The sequence below is a fragment of the Nipponia nippon genome, unplaced genomic scaffold (genome assembly GCF_047370975.1).
Source record: "Nipponia nippon isolate SJK-2023a ecotype South Korea unplaced genomic scaffold, ASM4737097v1 scaffold_4, whole genome shotgun sequence".
Lineage (NCBI taxonomy): Eukaryota > Metazoa > Chordata > Aves > Pelecaniformes > Threskiornithidae > Nipponia > Nipponia nippon.
In genome coordinates this window covers 78005174-78024164 of record NW_028262358.1, presented here as the reverse complement: position 1 = coordinate 78024164, position 18991 = coordinate 78005174, and the positions used below count along the sequence as shown (strand labels likewise).

At 40.0% G+C, this 18991-nt stretch overlaps 1 protein-coding gene across 3 annotated transcripts in view; it reads right to left on the bottom strand.

Annotated features, from left to right (window-relative positions):
• Positions 1–1071: 1071 nt before the first annotated feature.
• Positions 1072–18991, bottom strand: part of POPDC1 (popeye domain cAMP effector 1) — a 32485-nt gene continuing 14565 nt past the window's right edge. For all 3 annotated transcript variants that reach the window (XM_087775242.1, XM_087775240.1, XM_087775241.1), the window contains 5 exons: positions 15977–16164; positions 14920–15028; positions 12741–12908; positions 8831–8972; positions 1072–1401 (listed from right to left, as the gene is read on the bottom strand). In XM_087775242.1, coding sequence (XP_087631368.1) covers positions 1277–1401; positions 8831–8972; positions 12741–12908; positions 14920–15028; positions 15977–16164 — 732 coding nt within the window. In that variant the 3' untranslated portion in view covers positions 1072–1276. The remainder of the gene's footprint in view (positions 1402–8830; positions 8973–12740; positions 12909–14919; positions 15029–15976; positions 16165–18991) is intronic.

The following is an 18991-nucleotide window of genomic DNA, read 5'->3' as shown; positions in this document are numbered from 1 at the left end:
TGATGTAATATTAAGCACTGGATTTAAATTCACAGAAGGAGGACTGCTGACAATGCAAGTCAAAGTTCCAATCATTTATCTGCACATTTTGATATTGCACGAGCTTTCGAGGAGGGAATAAATGGGTTATATAAGTCAGGTGCAGGCTGATTCAAAGATGCTTTGTCAGGATAAATTTTAGAATTAAAACAGAGTGATGGAAAACAGAGCAAAACCAGAGTCTGACACCTCTCACTGCTTGAGAATTTATGCCAAACTTCTATTGTTGTATGTACTGGAGTTTTGTGCAATTTGATAAAAGGAATAGTATCTATTTTCTCTTATGCTTACTTAATATATACTATTTGTTGCATAACAAATTTCAAGAATTGTCAAAGCACAGCAGGACAGCTACCATCTACGTGTCTCCACATATGATGGACAGGACGGCTACAAGTGCCTCTTATAAAGGCTTCCCAATCCCTCCCATTATGAGACTGTGCTTTACCGTACTCACAGCTACCCAGTCTTGAGGTTTGAACTCAATTTCCTACCTCAAGTGTCATTTGTACCTCACCTATTGCTGTGTGGAAAGGTTAATCCAGAACAGCTCGATCACTCCATGGATAAGACTATGGAAAAGCATAGACTTCAGCGTAATACAGCTACCTAAAGAAGAAAAAGTTAAGGTTGGAAAGGCAACATTAAATTTAAATATTTGGCCAAGAAAAATTGAAGTCGTCATTACAATTGTAGAGTCAAGCAGCCAAGTTAGGAAATGCCAGAATTAGAGGCAAATACCTCCCTCTAAGCGCAAAAGAGCGTGCACTGTTTCACATGAGACACTCACAACAATGATGGCAGGTAACAGCAACATGGCTTTGGAAGCATAGTTTCAAAATCTCCCACTGAAAAACACTAAGATACAGGCTTCTAAGAAACTTAGGGAAATGAAACTGGGGATATTCTGCTCCAAGTCAGTCTCTAGAAATTTCAGGCTAGTCAGCCACTTAATACTAAATTTACAATGGCAATTGTCAAAGTAGAAATAAAGCAAATACCCATGTCCAGAAAACAAAAATAAAACGCATAAAAGTTTCAGGTTTTTTAATCTTTTTTTTTTTTTATTTAGAAGTAAAATAAAAGGTGACATTTCCATCTAGAAGCCACTGACATATGCTGTGGTAAATTCAAACACGGAGAGGTGGTTTTAGCTTTCAGATTCCTCCCAAATCCAGCTTCTTCCTCTTGCACTGGAGCCTTGCACAAGCTCTGATGTGCCTGAGGACACATCTGTTTAAGGCAGCCGCTGGAGTTCAAGCTTATCTGCAGATGGTGCTTCAAAGACATCATCTTCCACACTTTCTTCTATTGGCTTCATTTTTGCTGAAGTTCTCAGGTAGGGAGATGTCCGGCCTGGGCCTGCCACAGTTACAAAGAAATTACCAATTAATTTAACAACACATACCTGCTGCATACACCTATCTGTGACAAAGCGTACACAATCTGGTGATTCTATCCTAGTTCCCTCATGAGAGGATTTTATAAATGAAGGTTTCTTTGTTATTTGGCCACAGGCATCAGGAAATCCTAGACGTGGGACAGCAACGCTGCTATCAACCGGCAATGCCTCCGAGGTTCAAACCCTGCACCAGCCACAGTAGTCTCCTCAAATTCAGTGCAAGTCCTGACTGCGTGAGGTGCCCAACGCCGTGTCCCGGGCGATCGTTTTCTCACCGTTACACTCACCCACTAGTTCTTCTCCACAAACGACGATATGAATAGTTAAATACAAGAGGTATATATATTTGCACACTTGCCTCGGCTGTGAAAAAATTCCTCGGTGTCCTGGGCAAACCTCAGGTGGGTACATGATCACAGCCCTAACAGCCTTAAAAGCATGATAATGTAGAATTTATGGAAAATATAATACCGCCATAAACAACCGTAGAGAAAACAAGATTAACAAGTGAAGGCCATATAACTTTTGGCTGACGGTTATTTCATTGCTCCAGGACAATCTTTTAGAAAAGCAGCAACTCATAGAGCTTGCCAGAGCAGAGTGCACACCACAGCCATTGCTGGTAAGACATTAAATGGAGTTTTTTGTGCAAGTTACCGCTGCAAATTACCTCTATTGTAGTTAAATTTTCAGCATGAGGGTTAAACCAGAGAGCTCCTTTGACATCAGCTGAACACGTTTACTTCTCATTGTCCACTCTGAAATTGCATCTGCACTTTTTTTTTTCTCTCAGTACCCTCTTCTAGAGTTAAACCACCCCAATGGTACAAGGTTGTAAACAGCTACAATATGATGACCAAAAAGAGTAGGGAAATCTTTGAAATACCTTTTTAGAAGAAAAGAGCAAGAGGTCATGGTCCTGTCTGACAGATCGTCTGTATACAAGCTAAAAATTCAAATTTTCTTGAAAAAATACTGATAGCCATAACATACTCTTATTGCAAGGGCTATTCTTATTACTTTAAAAAAAGTTTATCAGATATACAGTAAAGTGCTCTGCTAAGGAAGCTTATTTATGAAGAAGGACTCCTTTGTGCTGCATATGTTACACATAGAGAACAAAATACAGCTACAGGCAAGACCAGCGGGTTATCATATTACTGCACTTTTAAGTCGCATTCACACAAATGCTGTTAGGAATTAGCTTTTTAGAACTTTTAACGTTAAAAATGTATTAGTATTTTCTTTTAACATTCAAAAGCTACCACGATAAAGGGTTATTCGCACACACTTTTAAATACTGGAATTGTTAAGCACTTCTTTTTTATTACTTTATTACTAGCTTACTACTATTTTTAGACTCTCTTGTTTAAAAGTGCTTTGTTCTCTCCAGAAATCAGCAATAAGAAGCCATAAGTCTGTTGAATAGGATCCAATATTGAGTCTAATACCATCAAGTTGTTTTGTTCAGAGACATGCCCTTTTCTCCAAATACAAAAAAATTTGTCTGCTGATGCCTCCATCCACTGTTGGACAAGATATTCAAGAGACTGAGCCAGACCTTGAACCCAGGCCTTCCATGCACTACTCTGTTGGCCCCGCTCGAGGGCCTAAGCCCAAATGCCTATTAAAATGGCATTTCCCATGAAACCTAATCCTGCTTTTAACCACAAGCTGAGTATAAAACGGGGAGCACACATAATGAGATATCAATAAAAGCATTATCAAATCAAAACTTTTCTACATTCCTGCTTAGCTTAGAAGTTTGCAAATACAGATTCATAGAACAGCAAATCCGAGTGATCTAAACCAAGTAGCATATCAATATCAAGTATATGAATATATAATAAGTATCAATAATAAGTATATGAATGACAAGCAATAGAATTATTGAATAGAAACTAATACTGAAATGTTTTTTAAAGGACTGAAAGTTAGGTGAAGCTACCCTTGTAATCACATTGAACTATTTCTGCTTAACTCAAATTTTGGAAAAAGAGATACATCAATTTCGTTTACTAATAAATTACGTACAGATGGATCACGGATGTCAAGCACACGTACCACGTGATAAACGAATCCCACTTTAATACCTTTTTGAGGATGCTTGCTGAGTTAATGTGATGTTATCAACAGAAAGCATCATGCTGCAAACGACTCGCTCCAAAAGCATTATAGAACTCTTGTTGGTTATTTCCTTAATATAAAAGCAAACAGTTAGTTGGGTTTCTTAGTTAATTAAATTCAAAACACAGTTTTGTTAGTAATCATAGTTTGGGGCCTACTAATTAGTATTTTTCACTCTTGCACTGCTAAACACTTTGAAAAAAAATTTATATTAATTTTCTTAGAAAATGAGTCAAAGCTGATAGTTTGTAGTACAGACAAAAATATAATTAAAAAGTTTGGATTAGACAAAAATATAAATGCTCAATTTTTCAAGAATATGGAAATTAGGAGAATAAAACTTATTTGTACAATAGTAATCAAATATCATATTTGTAATGGGAAGCTTTTGTCCATACAATTGATCACCTAGCAATGACAAGACAGTATTCCTCTAGAGCTCCTGTACTGATAAGTTTCTCTTACTAATATCTTATTCTAATTAAAAAAAAAAAAAAGTTTGTCATATCCATAGGCTCCTACTAAATCCTCTGGGTTTTGTTTTTAATAAACAAAGGTACGATTGCAGAGGGAGGATCCAGGAGAATAGCACTGGGACAGTATGCCTCAGCATGCACCCCATACTGAATTTTAAAAAACAGACCAAAAAACAAACAAACAAACAAAAAACCCAAAAAACCACCTGACTGCTGCACTGAGAGCTCCCAGGAGAAAGTTTGTGAAAACGCAGCAGCGGGAAGGCAAATGGCAGCTTTTTGTTCAGTTTTCCCTGTGATCTGAGAAAAAGTACATACGTGGCCACAATCCACATTGAATACAAATCTTTAAGCAGAGCTCACCTTGGTAGCAAACCCCTCATTGGCAATGACAGTACCCAGGAATAACTACCAAGCTATTTTGGCAAGAAGAAAGATTGAAGCGTTACAGTTTAATGAGATAAATCAGCTTTCATCAGGAATTTTTATCAACCTTCTATAGAAGTCAGAAATTCTGCATTAATCAAAATGCAAAGGAGAAATAAAGAATGGTATTTCCCGAGGTGTATGATACACTGCTGTACAGGTAACCCCCCTGCCTCCCCAAAAGTAAGGGAAGCATTGGACTCGGGAGGCTGCTGCCACACCTACTGTTGCCACGGGGGTGGTGGCAGTGGCAGTATCAACTACACCAACCGCTGTTGGACTGAGCAATTTCGGAACATAAAAGACATTTAAACCCCTCTTTTGGGGAAAGTACGCAACATATACCAGAAAACATGGTACACAAACCAAAGAAAAGTACAACAGAGGAAAGTGTATTTATCAAGTATGTGCTAAGCACGGATGCATCTTAGGGATTAATGTAATTACAGTTGAACATGTCATGCATTTAGATTACTTGCTCCCAAAGCCGAAATACCGGTTAGAGTGTTTTGCTGCTAAGCCTGAAAAAGAATTTTAATTCTAGCTAATTGCACAAACAAATTTTTACAATTTCTTTCAGGCTTCTGAGTGTGTAAATTTGTCCAAGGGTGCTCTATGCTCAATTTCATGGAGCTTTGCTGTAGAACAGGTGAAAAGCTAATCGAGAGCTTATGGGTAAAAGATCAGAGAACAGACCAACACAGGCGACTTCATGGCAGGTAACTGCTACAGGCTGCCTAATCAAGAAAAGCAAGTAGATGGAAGCCTTCTTTAGACAACTGGATGAAGCCTCATGATTGCAGGCCTTGGTACTCGTGGGGAACTTTAACCACCCCAGTTTCTGGCGGAAAGTCAACAGGGCTGGGTGCAAGCAGTCCAGGAGATTTCTGGAGAGCGTAGCAGATAATTTCTTCACAGAAGTGATCGATGAGCCGACTAGGAGAGGTGCTCTGCTGGACCTGTCACTGACGAACAAGGAAGAACTCATCAGGGAGCTGAAGGCTGATGGTAACCTTGGCTGCACTGTCCAGGAGCTGGTGGATTTTAAGATACTGAGAAATGTGTAAGAAAAATAGTACAGTTACAACCCTGGACCTGAGGACAGGGGACTGTGGCTTGGTCAGGGATCTACATGGCAGGAACCCATGGGACATGGCCTGCAAGGGCAAAGGGACCCAAGGACAGATGGCTGATCTTCAAGGACACCTTCCTCAAAACACAAAGCCAGTCCATTCCAGTGTACAGAAAGTTGAGCAAGCGTGGTAGAAGGCTGGCATAGATGAACAGGAAAGTCCTGACAGAGCTCAAAACACACACACATGAAGTATGGATGAGCTGCTTGGGGGGAATACAGAAACATGGCCCAAGCATGCAGGGATGGAATTAGGAAAGCCAAAGCTCAGCTGAACCTGTATCTAGTGAAGGGCAACAAGAAGGGCTTCTACAAATACATTGGCAACAAAAGGAAGACAAGGGAAACTGTGAGGCTATGGCTTGGTGAGGCTCAGGACCTAGGGACATGGAAAAGGCTGAGATATTCAATACCTTTTTTGCTTCAGTTTTTACTTTACAGGTTTGTCTTGAGGCCTCCAGTTCTCTGAGTCTAGTGGTAGAGACTGGAAGAATGATATTTGACTTACAGGAAAGGAAAGGCAGACTGAGTTAGGGACCACTTAAGTCAACAGGGCAAACACAAGACTGTGGAATCACATAGGCTGCATCCAAGGGTGCTGAGGGCTGGCTGATGCAATTGCAAGACCCCTCTCTATCATCTTGGAAAGGTCATGGCAGTCAGGGAAGAGAAAAAAAGGGCAGTGTTGTGGCCATTTTAACAAAGGAGGAGCATCCAGGGAACTATCGGCCTATCAGCCTAACCTCAGTCCCCAGGAAGATAATGGAGCCTGTCTTCCTGGAAGCCATGTCCAAGTACATGAAGGACAGGAAGGTGACTGGGAACAGCCAGCATGGATGTACCATGGGCAGATTGTGCCTGATCAGTCTGACCACCTTCTGTGGTGAGATGACAGGCGTTGTGGATGATGGGAGTACAGCAGATGTTGTTTTCCTGGACTGTAGCATGGCCCTCCGCAGCCTGCCATAGAATCCTTCTAGCCAAATGGGTGAGAAAATGGACTGGATACATGGACTACAGCTTGGGTAAAAAATTTGCTGGACTGCCGAGTTCACAGGGTGGTACAAAACCCAGCTGGCAGTTGGTTACCAGCAGTGTCCCTCAAGGGCCAATACCAGGGCCTATAATGTTTAATATATTAATGACCTGAACGATGGGATGGAGTGCACTCCTGCCAAGTTCACAGACAACAGCCAAGTAGCGAGGGAAACTGTTGATAGGCCAGAGGGTAGGGCAGCTAGTCAGAACAGGCCTTCAGAAACCGGAGACAAGAACTGACAGAAACCACATGAAGTTCAACAAAGGCAAATTCCTGCACCTGGGACACAAGAAACCTACACAGCAGTATGGGCTGGGCATCAACTGGTTGGAAAGCAGCTTTGCAGAAACAGACCTGGGGGTCCTGGTGGACACAAAATGGAACATGAGTTAGCAGAGTGCCCCTGCAGTGAAGAAGGCCATCCATATATTGGGCCATATTAGCAGCATATATTGGGCCTTATTAGCAAGAGCATAGCCAGCAGGTCAATGAAAGAGATTAAGCCCCTCTATTTGGCACTTGTGAGACAGGATCTGGAGTGCTGTGTCCAGTTTTAGGCTTCCCCCTACAAGAAAGACATGGACATACTGGAGTGAGTGCAGTGGAGAGCAACCAAGATGGTCAGGGGCTGGAGCACATGATGTACATAGAGAGGCTGCAAGAACTGGGTGTGTTCAGCCTTATGAACAGAAGGTTCTCAGGGGATCTTACTATTGTCTTCGGCTACCTAATGGAAGGTTACAAAGAAGACAGAGCCAGACTCTTCTCGGAGGCATGCACTAAAGAACAAAGGACAACAGTCATGAGTTGCAATAAGGGAAATCTTTTTCACCATGAGGGTGGTAAGGCCCTGGAACAGGTTGCCCAGAGAGGCTGTGGAATCTTCCATCTTGGAAATATCCAAAGCTTGACTGGACATGGCCCTGGGTAACCTGCTCTAGCTGGCCCTGCTTTGAGCATGGGGTTGGACTAGACGGTCTGCAGAGGTTCCTTCCAACCTCAACTGTTCTGTGATTCTAAATGTCCTTTCAGGGAACAGGCGAGAAATAAAGAAAACAACTTTGGAATTTTCATGAAACTATACCCCAGCTGTCACCCTCAGCGTTCTAGCAGGGTGAAACACTAGCAAGGCTTTTGCTCCCATCTATCTGGGCAGGCAGATTACACCAATGTTAAGGAGTGAAAACAGATATGCCCTCCAAATCTGAAGGAGTTCCTGGATGAGAACTGTGAGGAACACAATGGAGAACAGATAATTAAATGGGAAAGTGCAAATACTTTAAATCACATTCTCTTCTTAGCAGAGAGTTTAACCACAATGAATAACTGGCAGTGATTTTTTTCCTCATGTTTGAATTCTAATTACTAAAGAATACTATTTCCCAAATCAAAATAAATAATCCTATATGATCCTTTTAATTTCTGTTAAACTAACAGCTTATGCCAAATGAGAAAATTAAGCATCTTCTGGGGTTTTTTGTTCAAAAGCTGCTTTCAGAGTTCAGACTACTGTTGAAGTTGAGATTCAAGAAAATTAAAACATAACAATAGCCTAGAAAGGATAATTTAGAAGGTTTCTATAAAGGAATAAATTCCAAGAGTAGAAGCAAAAAGGTCAGATACGGTTTCTTCCATCACTTCATCTGTTCTCTACTACTCCTGTTGTACAAAGCACAAGGGAGGAGAGCCTGACAGGATATTCGGAGATTTTCCAGGTGGCATCAAAATACCGGTTGTACACCATGTTTCTCCAGACCCTGCCAGTACAAACTATCTCAGGAGGAAATGCAGAGCACCAAGCTGCCAAGGGAAAAAGTTCTGTTTGGGTTTTTAATTTCTATACGCACCAGTCACAGACCAAAGGAGATACTACTGTGACAGGCATTGTACATTCACAGTTTTGCTCCATTGCTATAAAGATTCCATATTATGCCTACACATTCACATTATGACAAAAATTATTACATGCTGATTTTTGCCAGTATCTAAATGAGGTAGCTTCAGTTTGTATGCAAAGCCTTATGCATCTTATGAATTCCCTACAGTTAGGTCCTTCCACTTAGCTGATGTACAGCAGCATCCAAAAAGCTACAGTCTGCTCCTACTGAAGACAACAGGAGTTCTACAATCATCTCTAATGATCAACCAAGCTGTGTTCAAAACTGTCGTGAACTATCTGGAGCACTCACGAAGAGAGGATGCAGAGGAAGTCCCACGAAGAAACATCTGCAAGCCGTCCTCACTGTCACTGGTACTGGCCATGCTGTTTCTCATCTGCATCACAGAGAGCTGTGAGCAAAGACTAGGCTGTCGATCAATCTTTTTTGAAGCCTAAAAAAAAAAATATTATTTTAAAAAAGTATCAAGTAAATTGAAATAAAAATGGAAAATAACTATTTCCTCTGTAGTAGATGCTCTGGTCTCAGCTACAACTATTCATGGATCAAGCAGCTGGTTAGAGCAGAAGATTCTATGCAGTGTAAATTGATTTAAATGAAAATAGAAGATGGCAGTAATATAATGGAATTCGACCACTGACAAGCATGAAACCTCAGATTAGTTATTAAATTTTAATTCTGTTTTGCACTGGACTTTTCATGTATTTTCCTACAGAGAGGCTGATATTTATTATTTGGTAATTCATTATTCAGGTATGATGCTCTGCAATTAAATACAGCCTTTATGATGAGCCTGGTCCTCCTTGCCAAACAAAACAGTACGTTATATATAGAGTTTAGCAATTTATATCTTAACAGAAACTTGTTCACTTTCCTGGCTTTTCATTTCATCATGTTAGAAAATGGTGGATGTCATTCCTTCCTAGTAAACAATCATTTGGCTCTTGATTTTACTGAAGACAAACTAAATGCATCATAGGAACATCATCTGCTGCCTGTCAAATTGTCTTAGGAGCTTCCATTTGCTTTGAGTAGTTTTCCTGAGGAGTCTTTGTACTATAATATTGATATGAAACCATACATTGTACCTTGTTAAGTATTACTGCAAGTCAGAATGCTATTTTAGGTGTACGTGAAAGGTACTAATCAATGACAAAAGTGTAACGGGTAACTCCATTTTACTGAACTTTGTCAGGAATTAGCATCCTATTTCATGTGGAGAGGAACGACTATTTTCCCAACAGTAGTGAAAAATCTCCTTAGGTAGGAGAAAATCACAAGGTTCCTTATAAATAAATGGATACTTTTCTGTTTTCCAACACACAATGAATTCATATTCTTATCTTCTTGCTGTCATCTTGGTTATGAATAATCTATACTGGATTTGGTTTAGTTGTTCTCTTGTATGTCCCCTGTGTGCAGAAGTCTACTACAAAATTTTCTGTTCAGATTGTCACCAGCTAAAAAGCATTAAAGACACCAGTAATATGTGTATTTGACAATGAAGCCTGTGAGAAGTGACATGCCCATAGGGTGCCGGCAATGGGGAAATGAAGGAGAATGTACTTGACAGACAGTTCTTGTCCTACGTTATGCGGGAAGGGCTCGTGCAACGGGGCTTTCATTTGAGGAAGAATAAAAAGGTACTACAATTTTCCCAAATGCTCACTCTTAATTTTTATAACATACATTTTCAAAAGTTATTGTGATAAAATGGTTACAATAATCTTAAACTCATGTGACTATTTTCACTAAAGACTTAGTACAAACTTAAGTTAAAGTGAAAATATCATTTAATTAAGAAATATACATAAAGTTGTGAGGCCAGATTTACATATCTGTATAAGATTTTAGGATGGCAAATAAAATATATACTCAGTGCATTAAAGCGAAAAATAGAAATGTCAAAACTGTTATTAGCTGGAATAAATTAAATGGAAGTTTTCTGTTCATACTGACTTGTCCATATATTATATAGCTATAATAGCTATATTTCCCATGCAGTGGGAAATATAGACAGGTGAAGTACAGAAATAGAAAGTCCCTTTCAGCCTTGATCTCGCCTAGCCCAACAGGTTGGGCATCCATTTGATTTTCCAGGCTGTGCACATACAGCACAGCACTAATCAAAAGAAACCTTTCAAACAGCAAGGCAAGGACTGCCATTCGATGACAGCAACGCCTATGGCTGCAACACAACAGGAGGATTAGAAGGGAGGAGGCAGAAGCTGGGGGAGCTCACTACTCTCTCTTTTAGGCAAGGAAGCCCAAAACAAATGTGCTGATGAAAAATGCTTGTGCTGTTATTTTTATAAAAATGTGCAGATGTTAAGTCAAAAGAGAAGCGAAGTTCGGTGGGGTTTTTTTGTGGGTTGTTTTTTTTTTTTTTAATACTTAGAAGGTATGATAAGGACCCTTCATTTAAAAACAATGAATTACAACCTTACAATGAGTATTCTATTATACTTCCATTTCAAGAAATATTTATGCTAGTGCTGAACCTCTACAGTGAGCAGCACAAGTTTGTTGCAGATGTCTTTGTATACTAGGCATGACACCCTAATGCTGTCATCCATGTGTAAAAAAAGAAAATGAGGGCAGGAAAGAGGGAAGAGAAGAAGAAAATAAAATAGAGAAAAGAGAAAAAAGAGGAAAAGGAAAACAAAAAAAGGGAAAAAAGAGGAAAAAAAAGAGGGGAAAAAAGAAAAAAAGGAAAAAGGCAAGGTGAGGAGGAGTGTGGAGAACAGCAGTCTCCCAGGAGAGGCAGTCTGAATGCACACACAAGAGGCACGTCGCTACATGTTCCTTTCAGATGCCAATTCTCCAGAAATGACTTACTGTCTATGTAGATATGCATTTTATTACAGAACGTTCCCCTGTAATTCCCTTTTATTAAAGAAAAAAATAAAAAAAAGATGCTTTAACCACACATTTTATAAGATGTATTTTATAGATGGTACATTCCCGCTAGATCACTTTTATCTTACTACATTAGTAAGATGAAGACAGTGATTTGAAATGGTTCTGAGGATCTGATTGCAAGACAGTGTAATCCTCTATTTCACTGACCAGAAGGCAGAATAAGCCCTGCTTTATTGCTATTAAATTGTTTCTCCATCAATTCCTTCTTTTCTCTTTCTATAGCCAGTACAAAATGGGTCTAATTAGCCATAAAGACATTATAAGTTAAGCCTGCTGATGTCTGTGGTATAGTAGCAGTGGCAGTCATTCCTTTTGGAGCATTTTCCAGTAAATTCACAACTTTGCAGAAGTAACTATTTAACCTATATACGAGATATTTATGGGCAAGCTGATGAGAAGGATTTTTGTTCTGAGTTAGTGTGAGTTAAATCAATACAGACAGAATATGAAAATACTGTATTATAAAATTATAAAGCTTTTCATAAGTGATGGTGAAAGTTCTTCAAATAAATTATATATGAGAACCCTACAGCCACTACATAAATAATAAAAAAAACCACCAGCAGCTGAGTTACCATCCGAATCTTGAAAAGCCATGTAACTAAGTAAGGAGACAAAATGAAAGTAAACTAAGATAATCAATATATCCATGACTACACCCAAACCACTTACTGTGACACCTAAAACACACTCCCTCTACATGCAAAGAGGAATGAGCTATATTCAGACCACTGAATATTTTATATGTATTTATATTTTATATGTATTTCATGCCTCCTTCCACTAACTACATTGTATCAACCTAACATTCTTTTTTTTTTTTTATTTCAAACCCTGAAACACATGCTAAAATTATTCTTCTTGGCAATCAGTATTACCCAGTTGTTTGACCCCAGCAAGCAAATTCTTTAAGAAAAAACCCTGAAGCTTCTTTGTACAAAGGCACCCATTTGTTAATGAGAAAGGATATCCAGGGAGAAGCACCTTTTATCTACTGGCCATCAGGTCTACTAGTTGGCTAGAAATATTTGTGCTAGTCGATCAGTTCTGAATCTCAGTTATTCACCTTTCTTGCACATTACTGTGCTAACTTTAACTAATATTGCTTCTGACAGAAATGCTGCACTGGCTCATACTTTGGCACTAAAAGGCAATGAGTGTGACCTCAGCAGCTGATAGCAGCAGGTTAAAAAAAGGTGCTTTAAGAGGCTTTAAAATTGAAGTACCAATACATTTGTGTGTGGGAGGAAAATTCCCAAACAAAACTTCAGTTGCTTACCTTGTCATTTAAGGTTGGGTCATTCAATGAATACAGTTTATTTGTAATATCTTTGCCAATAAGATACTTAAAGATCTCATAAAGAAATGGCTCAGATTCCAGAAAATAAGTCAGCCTTTCCCTGGACCAGCACAGGAACTTGCAGTTATCATCTGCAATAATGGTGACCTGAGAAAATACAGGCTCAGAATTAGCACATTTAAAAATGCTTTAAAATTAGCACATTTAAACATGCTTTAAAATAAGTGATACCATTTTATTTGTGCCTCCAGTTAAAATAACTCTTAAAGCCATAAAACTTTTCAGTATCCTTTAGAACATGATATTTACAAATGTAAAACATCTCAGATATTTATTATCCTCATATTCTTAAATGATAAGCATCACCAGTTTGTTTTTCCAAAAACCTAGGGGGATATAATAGGGGAAAATCTCTCATAAGTTCCAAACTATAAAAGCATTTATGTTAGAAGAGATTTACAGATAAAGTCAGTCCTACAGTGATGACACTACTCACAACCCAACAGGCCTACACGCTGCTTGGTTTTATTTTATGTCGCTGTCACCAAACAGGAACAACTGGTATAATCCAAAAGTCTCCATCAAAGATTTTTTAGTGATTTTTTTTTTTTTTTTAAAGTTTCACCTTTCTCTCTTCGCTGTCAGCCCTGCTGATCCCACAAGTACCACCTTCTAGCAGTTAAGCTAAGGCTCCATTTGCTCAGTTACCGATAATTCTGCTAGCGATAGTTACAGAGGAGCTTGCACCCTCTCGAGGGCGGCTGGACCTGCCAGGTTCGTCCCCCTGTGCCGGCAGAGGGCAATGGCACACCAAAACCTGCAACGCTTGGTGCCATCCAACGGCATGTTTTGCAAGGGAAAGTCAGTCATCTACGAAGAAATCAGGTGCTCTCTGCTATTACAAGCTAACATTACCCCCTGAAAAAGTAAAAATATATAAAGCCTAAGAAATAATGGGAAACTGTCACATATCCATGGATTTTAACTTCACGGTCTGTAATACAAGCACACAGGCTGAGGAAGAATTTGCCAGCATTGCCAGCAGATGGGGTCGTTCCGATTGAATCCGTGTCCTCTTGCAATGGCAAAGCCGAGAGCGTTTGTATGGCAGGAACAAGCAGAACTCAAGAGTGAAGGATGTACACTGCACCAGATTGCACTAATTTTTAAGGCAGGCAGAAGCTGAGGCATGAACCTTTTCCCTTCAGAGGGACCGATTCGTATCCAGTCGCTTACGAGAGGAACAGGCTGTGCCAAGAGGGCGGCCGTGCTGCAGGACGCCTCACTGCTGCGAAATGAATACATCTGGACAACTCTCTCTCCTTGGCGTTAAGCCTAGTATTTGACTGGAACATATGACATCAATCACTGATTTTAGAGCCTACACATTGCTCTCCCTCCCTCCCTCCCCTTCTGCCAGGGTATCCATGTGGATGTACCCAGTCAGCCACAGTCCGGTCGTTACTACCCCTATGCAATAAAAGAACAAGTAAGAGACGGCAAAATAGCCATCGCAGTACTATGTGAAAAAAAAAAACTTCTCTAACAGTATTTTTTCCCCACAAGCTATAGTATAATATATCCTTTAATGTAGTAGCATAATTACACTGCTAGAGACATATACCCTTATTGTTCCTCATACGAATATTTTTATTCAAAATACTGTGATCTCTTTCAGCATATGTTGCTTTAACAACTTTCAGAATGACAGAAGCATTAATACGTTTAGATAAATACCAATTTCAGACTACTAGTGCCTGAATCTTCAGTCTCTCATTTTAGTAACACCAAATATTACAATCATTATTTTTCCTTTTCTGTTTTTGAACCAGCGATGAAACTGCTCACATCATCTCTTTTTCCAGTAAAGCTATCTCTTAAATTATTTGTCCTGAATAATCTCTTAATACAAAATAAACTTGGAAACAGTAAAAGAGAACAGAATAGCAAAAGCCAGACTGCTTTAGCAAACACCATTATAATCCTGTTTTGCACCATTTAATTTTCAAAGTTATTCTTGATATGGTCCATCATGAAACACTAGTACTAGAAAACTACCAAAATTATGCAAGTCAAATAGTTCACTGTTGATCAAATTTATACTGTTTTTTAATGATTTCATCAGCTCATATCCAGTGACATTTAAACCAAAGTGTACCTGGAATTTTTCACCCCGGTTCATCTGTGTTGATCGAAATTCAGGAGAATCTATAAAGGCACAGGGGTAAATATTATGCAGAAAATGCCCTCGATAAGACACCTTCATTCTGGAAATAAAAATTATGAAACAGTATTTTAAAGTCATGGAGGCTGATTAATTTAATCTAAATTTGGATGTGATTATTGACAGTGGTAAAGCAGCAGGTAACAGGCAAAAATATGTTCATCTTCTGGAATTTCAGCCCCAGAGCTAACCTATTTTCTGCCTAAATCTCCACCAATTCCAAGCAGAACAAGCTTCCAGCCAATTCGAATTGCCAGATGTGATGTGTAGCCTCAGAACATTGCTATTGAAAATGAAAAAGGTCTGCAGGGTTATGCTATACAGTCAGACCAGAATCAGGCTTCCTTTAGCTAACTAGCTTTGCAGTAATGAACAGCTAATGACTTCAAAGAAAAACAATGAAACCTGACATCACTGTTGCCATCAACAGAAACTGGTTAAACTATTGGCCAGAGCTTAGCAAGAGCTTCAGGATTACAGCCTGGCCATGGGCATTTATTTTACCCTTTCTCACCTGGGTCCTGTCAGCCTCTGGGCAGTGCACCTCCCCCTCTCTCCTTGCACGTACATGTGCAACGAACCAATTCCAACAGGCCTGTTGTTTTAAAGTCTGCTGGAGGGATATTTTTTCCTTCCCTCATGCACAATATTTTTTAACCTTAAAAACTGAGAATGCACTGCGAAGACGACTTAGATATCTAAGACTCAGACAAATCTCTTGCTTGTTCTGGAAGACACTGCCTTTGGTCTTATGCAAATCTAATTCCCATTAAGATCCATGCAGCTGCACACACGAGTGGAAGCATAATATGCTCCCACTAAGAGACATCACTGACATTTGAAAACTGTGTCACAAAATAGTCTGTGGCTATAGACCATTACATGCTACAAACAGTAACATTTAAAAAACTAACAAAAACCCCAACAAATTTCTAAGCTATTCAACCATCACACAAAGTGTAAGAGTGTCCCCAGGTTTTACAGAACCTACTTCCCCTTCAGCAGGATGCTTAGCCTATCATCAACTGATGTTTTATCTTCTGCAGCATAGGCTTGACCTGTCTTTAAACTCTGAATGTTGCAGAATTGTCCAGTTAGTCTTTGGAAGAGCTCTGGAGGCACATGGAGAGGTTCAAACATTCTCTTGTAGAGGCTGCTAAGCTCCTTCTCTATCTTGATCTAGAATGCAAAACCAAAAGACATCAATAAACACAGAAGCATTAGTTAAAAAAAGAGTAAGACTGTGCGCATGCTTTAGTTGCTACATTTGAGGAACATCTTTGTCTTTGTTATGTTTAGGCAAGGACAGAAGTGGTAAACGTGTGACATCTATCCACAAACACTGCCTATGAGACGGTGACCAAAACCTTATCTAAAACTAGCCAGGCTAGCACACTGGTGCTTTAGGATGCTATTCCATCCAAGTGGCACATTAAACCAGACGCAAGGAGTCTTCTGAGACTTCTGTTGGTGTAACAGCGAATAGGACCTCGGCCAGACTTACGCAAGAAAAAAAAAAAGAGGTTGCCTGCATTTTTCACACCATATGCACGCCTCGTTCTGGCCATCTCTCAGGCTCTCCTGGGAGCCCCTTTCATCCCTGAGCTTCTTGGCTTACTTGCAGTAGAAAAGCAGTATTATGAGGCTTGAAAAACAAACCCATCATATTGAAACCATGTGTGATGAGGGAAGAAAAAAACACCATTGCCAGCTGAACATCCCACATCTAGGAGCCCACCCAAATGCAGGCAGGAGCGATGAGGGAAAGGAGCTTGGCTGAAATCCCAAGCCTGGAAGTCTTTCCTGAATGAAGGTAGCAGGGAATGAGACGGTGTCCCGGCCTCCCCAAAAGCAGAGGCATCTTGAACAAAGCCTACATATTTGCTGGGAGGAAAACAAATTAGAACAATAAGCATCAGACAATGAAAAGATAAAATATACATAGAACAGAAAATAAGGAAAAGCAACCAAGAAAAAAAGGCAGAAAAGGAGTCACCACTTCAACAAATGAGAATATTCCACGTTTACACAATTTTCTAGATTTTTTTTATGTATTTCAGTACAAAAAACAGGGGAGGAGAGAAGGCGGCAGCACAGGAGTCCAGGAGCCACTTTTCAGCTGATGGTAGCCAACAGTGGGAATCGAGAAACTTCTGGTCACCTCGTGGCTGGAGGAGGTGGGGAATCCAGAGTGACCATGGGAAGCCCCAGGCTGTCTGAGGCCCATAATGCCTTCAAACTGTCACTATTCCTGGCCCAGGAGAGCATTTTAGGGTGAAAATATTACTCTTTAGCCCCTAAGAGATGTATGTATTCCACGTCAAAAATCCTCCCTGAGCTCTTTTTGGTAGAATTACATGTGTGTGTGAAACAGTAAATCAAGCATAACAAAAAGTTTTAGGAATTCTGAGAAAGTTTCCTTGTTACGTTTCAAATTTAATTAAACACAGAACAAACTGAGCTGAGGCAGAAACTTTCTAGATTTATGGAACCACGTTTGGAGTAATTCACACACAGCCTAAATCGCTGATGCGAGCCATCCCACATTCGGGCCACTGAACACCACAGGAATCACTCTGGAAGTGACAATCCTGTAGGCAGAGATGGTGGGTTAGTCCCACAGAAAGAGCATACAGTTCATTATTAAATTGCTAAACAGGAGAGAGAAGCCTGCTTACGTGACCTTGCTATTATCACTTCATGACTTTTCAACATTTATATTTCCACAAAAGCTCAACAAAAGGATATCCCAAACCTGCAGACTTCACTTTTTACCCAGACAGCCTGAAACCATGAAAAGTGAAAGCAAGTTTATAAACCATGAGGATTTTTATCCAGCCTCCATGTAAAACACACACCTTCTTGTCCTTCATGTGGCTGGAAATGGTTTCCAGGATTAGCCATTCCATCGCCTCTCAGGGATCAAGGTGAGGCTGACTAGCCTGCAGTTCCCTGGGTCCTATTTCTTGCCCTTTTTGAAGAAAGCAGTGGCATCTGCTTTCCTCCAGTCCTCAGGCACTTCTCCCAGTCGCCACGATTGTTCAACGATTACCAAGAGTGGCCTCGCAGTGACATCAGCCAGGTCCCTCGGCATCCGTGGGTGCGTGCCATCAGGGCTCACAGACTTACGCATGTCCAGTATGTCACTTGACCTCAAGTTACACTGGTTTCACACTGAATCAATTACTAATTACACCTTCTACCAGTGACTACGCTTATATGAAACAGAGCTTTTGAATTTCCTGTATGTTCCTTACGCCACAATCTTTAACACCTCAGAGGACACCTACATGGACAAAACAAAGCTCAAATTTAAACAAAACAAGAGATTAAATTTAAACTAGCAAGAGATATTGCATCAGGGATTGCCCTAAACTGTTTGATTTCAAAATATGTTCCATATACCTGTGAAGTTAGACAACAATTTGTTTTGCCCACGGGTTCTCCCTTATTTTTAACAGCCGTACCAATTTAATTTCCACTTCTTTCTAAACATGACCACTGCAACTCAAAGAAAGATAAATGCCTTTTTCAAATGAACGTACAAGTAGCTCCCAAGACTCCTGAATTCAAAACAACACATACAGGCATGAGGACAGGATTTGGTCCTGGAATGCTAATGCAGTCCTTAACCAGCACACAATTCGGGTTTCATGGTCTTCCTCTCATGTACAATACATAAAAGGGAAAGCAGGCATAACCACTTTCTTAAAGATTGATCGGGTTGGACGCTGTAGATATATTTTAGATGGTCTCCCTCATAACAGACTATTCACCCTTCACAAGTGCAGCTGACTGCTTCTCCAGTCATGCTTGTGGGTCATATTCCAAATGAGCCACACGGGTAGGTGTAATATTTTGTTCAGCAGTGGCTGAAATATTCTGGGATGCTGCCAGAGCTCCGAGTCAGAGCTCTGCTCTGCAGAGACACCGATTACTCTTCCAGCTTCCACTCAGACTAAAAAAGCCAAATCTGTAAAGCTCCAAGGAGTCAAATCCACAGAAA